The following is a 4,859-nucleotide window of genomic DNA, read 5'->3' as shown; positions in this document are numbered from 1 at the left end:
CAAAAGTTCATCCTCTTTTGCTTTGCCTGAGCTTCTCTGGCCATGGAAGCAGAATTTGAAATATGAGTTCTCAAACTCTATGGTCATGTGATTCCTTTGAATTCTTAGAATTAACGTCTCCAAAAGCTTTAAAATGTGTGGATTTTATCTGTCATATATACAGATTAGAAATGAGAACTTGGACTGGGGTCAGGGGGTATTACTCAGTGGTCCTGCATTTGCATTTGTCCTGCAAGTGTAAGAACCTGAGTTCAGATGCCCAGAACCAAATTAAATGCCAGGTAAGCATGGCCACTCACTTCTAGCTGCAGAAGACAGGGTGAGTGCTCTTGGGCTAGCTCTCCAGCATTCCCACCCCTTCGTTTTTAACAAGGTATTTTATTGTAATCTTCATATACATCCAGTCCTAGAAGGTAGGCAGACGTTGCATAGCCTCATGTACTATAGTGTATATAGTCTGTCTCCTTTTATATTTGCGGCAGAGTTCAGAAGTTGATGTGATTTTAGAGATGCCAGACTGGCTGGCTACCCAGATGAGCTACATCAGCAACTCTGAGTACCACGAGAGACCCTGTCTCAATGTATATGGTAGAGAGCAATCCAAGAAGAGTCCCAGTATCAACCTCCCACCTCTACAAGCACGCACGCACGCACGCACGCATGCGTACACACATATGTGAATACACATGCACAAGAAAAATAAGTTAGATCTTTAAAATATTAGTTTACTTGGGAAATAAATCTAGCATATGATAATTTAAATAACAAAATTTTAATGAAAAACGACTACATTCTAAACTAAAAAATGGAAACCAAAATCTTCTTATTGTCTATTTTTTAAAATATCCTGTCTGGCATAGTTGTACTGCCATACGTCAGTGGCCTGTCTCTATATGTTGGTTTGGATGGAGCCCATGAGGAAATTTCAATTGCACATATGTGTTAGCAATTATTACTTTTATAGTACTCCCAGTAACTGTGGATACTCTGATCCGACACCCAAACTCAATCGATGATAGTTTCTCCAGAACAGTTATGATTCGGAATCTGAGTGCACTACAGATCCTTTACACGGCTGTAGTGAAAACCACTTATCTGATTTTCACTTTGAATGGAACTTTGCTCACACTAACTTTTAACATTATCTTATGAAATATATATATATATATATCAGATATATATCTGACATATCTGATATATATAAGTATATATCAGAGTCACTCAGCATTTCCAAATGTTGACATATTGCATTAGACATTAGGAAACTTCACATTCACTTATCTCTGTGAGTATTGGGCAGCTGTCAAGCTCGTGGTGGCAGACCCTGAGATTTCCAAACCTCTACTTTTCCTTTGACAACTCAAACACTGCCACTGGCAATGAACATTTATGGCTGTCTTCCAGGTTTATTTCATCTGCAATAAACCATCTGCCTAACACCCAAATCTAAACAGAGTTCATAGAGTTTTTGTTAAATAAAAATGAAGTCCCAAGGGGCTGGAGAGATGGTTAAGAGCACTGTTTGCTCTTTCAGAGGTCTTGAGTTCAATTCCCAGCACCACATGGTAACTCACAATCCCAGGATCTATCCTGAGATATGATGCTCTCTTCTGGCATGCAGGTAGGTATACGAACAGAAAGACCACTCATACACATAAAATAAATAAATCTTAAAAAAAAAATCTGATTTTCCTTAATTTTCTCAAAATAACCAATATAATCAGATATATAGCAGAAGTGCCTGCCTGTTCTTCCCATTACACAACTTTTTGTTTGTTTTGAGACAGAGCCTTACCCTGTTGCTCCATCTAGCCAGCAACTTGCTGTCATGATCTCATGGAAATAACCTGCCTTTGCCTCCCCAAGCTGCTGGGATCAAGGGCATGTGCCAGCATACCTGGTGTCACACATAATGCTGCCCACCCCTTGAACAGGGATCTCTCTCAGTCCACATCATTATTAGCATGTGTTCATAATAATCATCAGTCCTGTAAGAAGGCTGCCTCTGCTCAGTATCTCAGAATACAGGACAGGTCAGCAAGATGGCTCAATGTGGAACCATGCTTGCTACCAAGCCTGACAACCTTAGCTGAATCCCTAAGACCCACACGATGAAAGGAGAGAGCCAACTCCTCCAAGCTGTCCTCTGACCTACACTGACATACATGTGCACACACTGACATACATGTGCACACACTGACATACATGTGCACACACACAAACCCAATAAAACGGTAACTAGAAATACAGGAGGGTCCTCATGACTCCCTAAAACAAACAAACAAACAAAAAAGAGTTCAGGAGAAATATATGTAACTATATCATAACCATTTTTTTATTCTAATAAAATAAAAGAGGCTACTACCCAGAACTTCATTTCTTTCAAAGTTCCAAAGAGCTGGGGTTTTCCTATTTTCCTAATCATCGATTTTTTTTTTCACATTTGCACCTAGATTCTTTAACTGATCCTGTACGCTTCTTAAAGGTGGTATCATGATGTTCTTCCATCTCTGCACTCTCTGCAGACAGAACACCCAGTGTTCTGCTGAGCTGTATCTGTTGACTGAAGGAAAGCCACAGTCTTTCCTTCTGGTGTCTAACCTTGAAAGATAAATTAGTCTTGTGTTTATAATGCATACATTTTCTTACTTTCAGGTAAGTTCAGCTTTAGAGTCAGAAACTACACTTTGATTCTGATATACCCATGTATCTTTCTAAATTGCCTACTCTCCTGGGTTTTCTATTTGCAAATGAAAGCGATTCAGGAAGCTGAGTTCATCACCAGCCTTCATGAGGCCTACATGGAGCCCTTAATTAAAAAAAACTGGGGGGACTATATCTAGCAGGACCAAATTCAGCCAAAACCATAACTACATTTAGAGTTCCTAAGAATCATAATATGATATTTTGCATTTTATACATAGAAATATTCTCTTAAATTCCAAAATTATTGTTAACATTACCATATTTCCTATCATATGTCCTTTGGGCAACAGAGAATGACAAATTTTATTTTATCCTCCTCATTTTGTAAAGGTTCGGAGGCAAGGCCCCTGAAACACTGTTATTCAGTGTCCGGCTATATAAATATTATCCGTAGGATATCAAAGAGATTTTATCCATGTCCAGAATGATGCTATTCTCCAGGGTCAAAAATAAATAAAAAACACACATATAAACTTCATTTCGCTCGACCATTAGCCACGCAATCGGCTATTAAGTTGTTGGAGGAAGAAGCCCGTGTCCTCTCATCCACCCATCTTCTTTTACCTGCTTGTACCTGGCATACAGGTACAGAAGCTGCTCCCTGCTGGCCACCTGAACCAGGCCTTGGACATGTGCGGCAGCCTTCTCAAACAGCTCGGCCAGGCTCCGGGTCGCCTCGGCCTCGGGGGTCTGGAAGGATTCCATATCACCAGAGTCGTCCCCGGAGCTCAGTTCCCCACCGCTGTCGCCCGTGGTGGCCCCCGCAGGTAGGAACGGTGTGGCCATGTCCACTAGCTCGCTGTGGCCAGTCCTCCCCGGTGTGGCGTGGGTGCCCGGGCCTGGACCACAAGTCCGGGTGCGGAGCTCGAGGAGGAGCGGGTCGCGGCGACCTGTCGGGCGGTCTCAGGTGACCCTGCCACTCCGCCCACCCGGGCGCACGGGACCGCCCCGTCCTCCCCGGGTTTCCCCTCGGGCGAACCGAGCGCCTGGCTTCGCCCAGGTCGCTCCAACGGCGCGGGGTCTGGAGGCCGCTCGGCTGGGCGGGGAGGGAAGGGGGGAAGCCGGCGGCGCGCGGCGCGCCACTGGGACAGGACGCGCGTCCCGGCGGGCACGGGCTACGCCTGCTCCACTCGTGTTACAGCGGGCGCGGTGCGGGTTGGAGAAACGGGCCTCAGTGATAGGGGGAGGTCGCTCGTGGTTTGGTGGGAATCCGGAGTCACAAACTCCGGAACTCAGCCGGACAGGCCCCCCGGGGAAAGGGAAGGAGGCGGGCCATGAGGTAGTGTAGCTGCTGGAGTGGAGTCGCGGGAAACAGAGAGCTGAGGACAAAGGTTCCGCCTTTCCCTATCCCTCTCCACCCATTCTGATTTAAATAGTGAATCAACAGCAGATGGAACCTTCCTTCACTGCCCCACCGTGTGTCTAAAGGGTCAGATGACTCCTATCAGTGGTTTTGTTTTGTTTTTTTCCGTACCTGCTGACCCCTCACTCCCCAGCGCTTTGAGAGCAGGCTCTACCAGGCCCCCGCAAACCCATCTACGGTTAGCATCAGTTCGTCTCAGCTGTGGCTGTGCTTCTTGAAGTGAGACCCAGACGTCCTGCAGCTCTGCCGGAAAGGAACGGGTCCTTCCACATCCAGCACACTGTCAAAAAGAAAAACTAGACGCATACACAAACTTCACTACATCTACCTACCGATGTTGTACATTAGCCGTCAGTTTTTAGAAATAGCACGTTTTGGTATTCTCTCCTGCAGGAACTTGAGAACCTCAATGTGGGATGTCACTTGAAGAAACTGCTCTCAGTTGTTGGAGTGTGTCACATCAACATGTGTGTGTGTGTGTGTTTGTATTACTACTAGTAGTACTAGTACTAGTGCTGTAGTAATAGCCTCCACCAACCCAAAAGCTAACAATGTCGTCAACTATTTTCTTGGGCCTATAGAAAAGTTTTCCCCATCTCTATGTTACTGCTTCTCTGTGTACCCACCAATGTATTTTTTACTTTGCTTCGATTTATGACTTTCTTTTTAAAAAAAAAAGATTTATTTATTTATTGTATGTAGCTGTCTTCAGACACCCGAGAAGAGGGCATCAGATTGCATTGCCGATGGCTGTGAGCCACCATGTGGTTGCTGGGAATTGAACTCAGGA

The 4,859-nt window shown here is 44.8% G+C and overlaps 1 protein-coding gene across 9 annotated transcripts in view; it reads right to left on the bottom strand.

Annotated features, from left to right (window-relative positions):
* Nucleotides 1-3,989, bottom strand: part of Acbd6 (acyl-CoA binding domain containing 6) — a 142,596-nt gene extending 138,607 nt beyond the window's left edge. For 4 of the 9 annotated variants that reach the window (XM_031385303.1, XM_031385328.1, XM_031385337.1 and 1 more), the window contains exon 1: nucleotides 3,271-3,986. In XM_031385303.1, coding sequence (XP_031241163.1) covers nucleotides 3,271-3,492 — 222 coding nt within the window. In that variant the 5' untranslated portion in view covers nucleotides 3,493-3,986. Of the gene's footprint in view, nucleotides 1-3,270 lie in introns of all 9 variants that reach the window. The other 5 variants (XM_031385276.1, XM_031385319.1, XM_031385313.1 and 2 more) reach the window with 4 other exon arrangements.
* Between the last annotated feature and the right edge of the window lie 870 nt (nucleotides 3,990-4,859).

Source organism: Mastomys coucha, unplaced genomic scaffold, assembly GCF_008632895.1.
Source record: "Mastomys coucha isolate ucsf_1 unplaced genomic scaffold, UCSF_Mcou_1 pScaffold1, whole genome shotgun sequence".
In the NCBI taxonomy this organism is placed as follows: Eukaryota; Metazoa; Chordata; class Mammalia; order Rodentia; family Muridae; genus Mastomys; species Mastomys coucha.
Note: the sequence above shows the minus strand (reverse complement) of the source record. Positions and strands in the feature narration are given on the sequence as shown.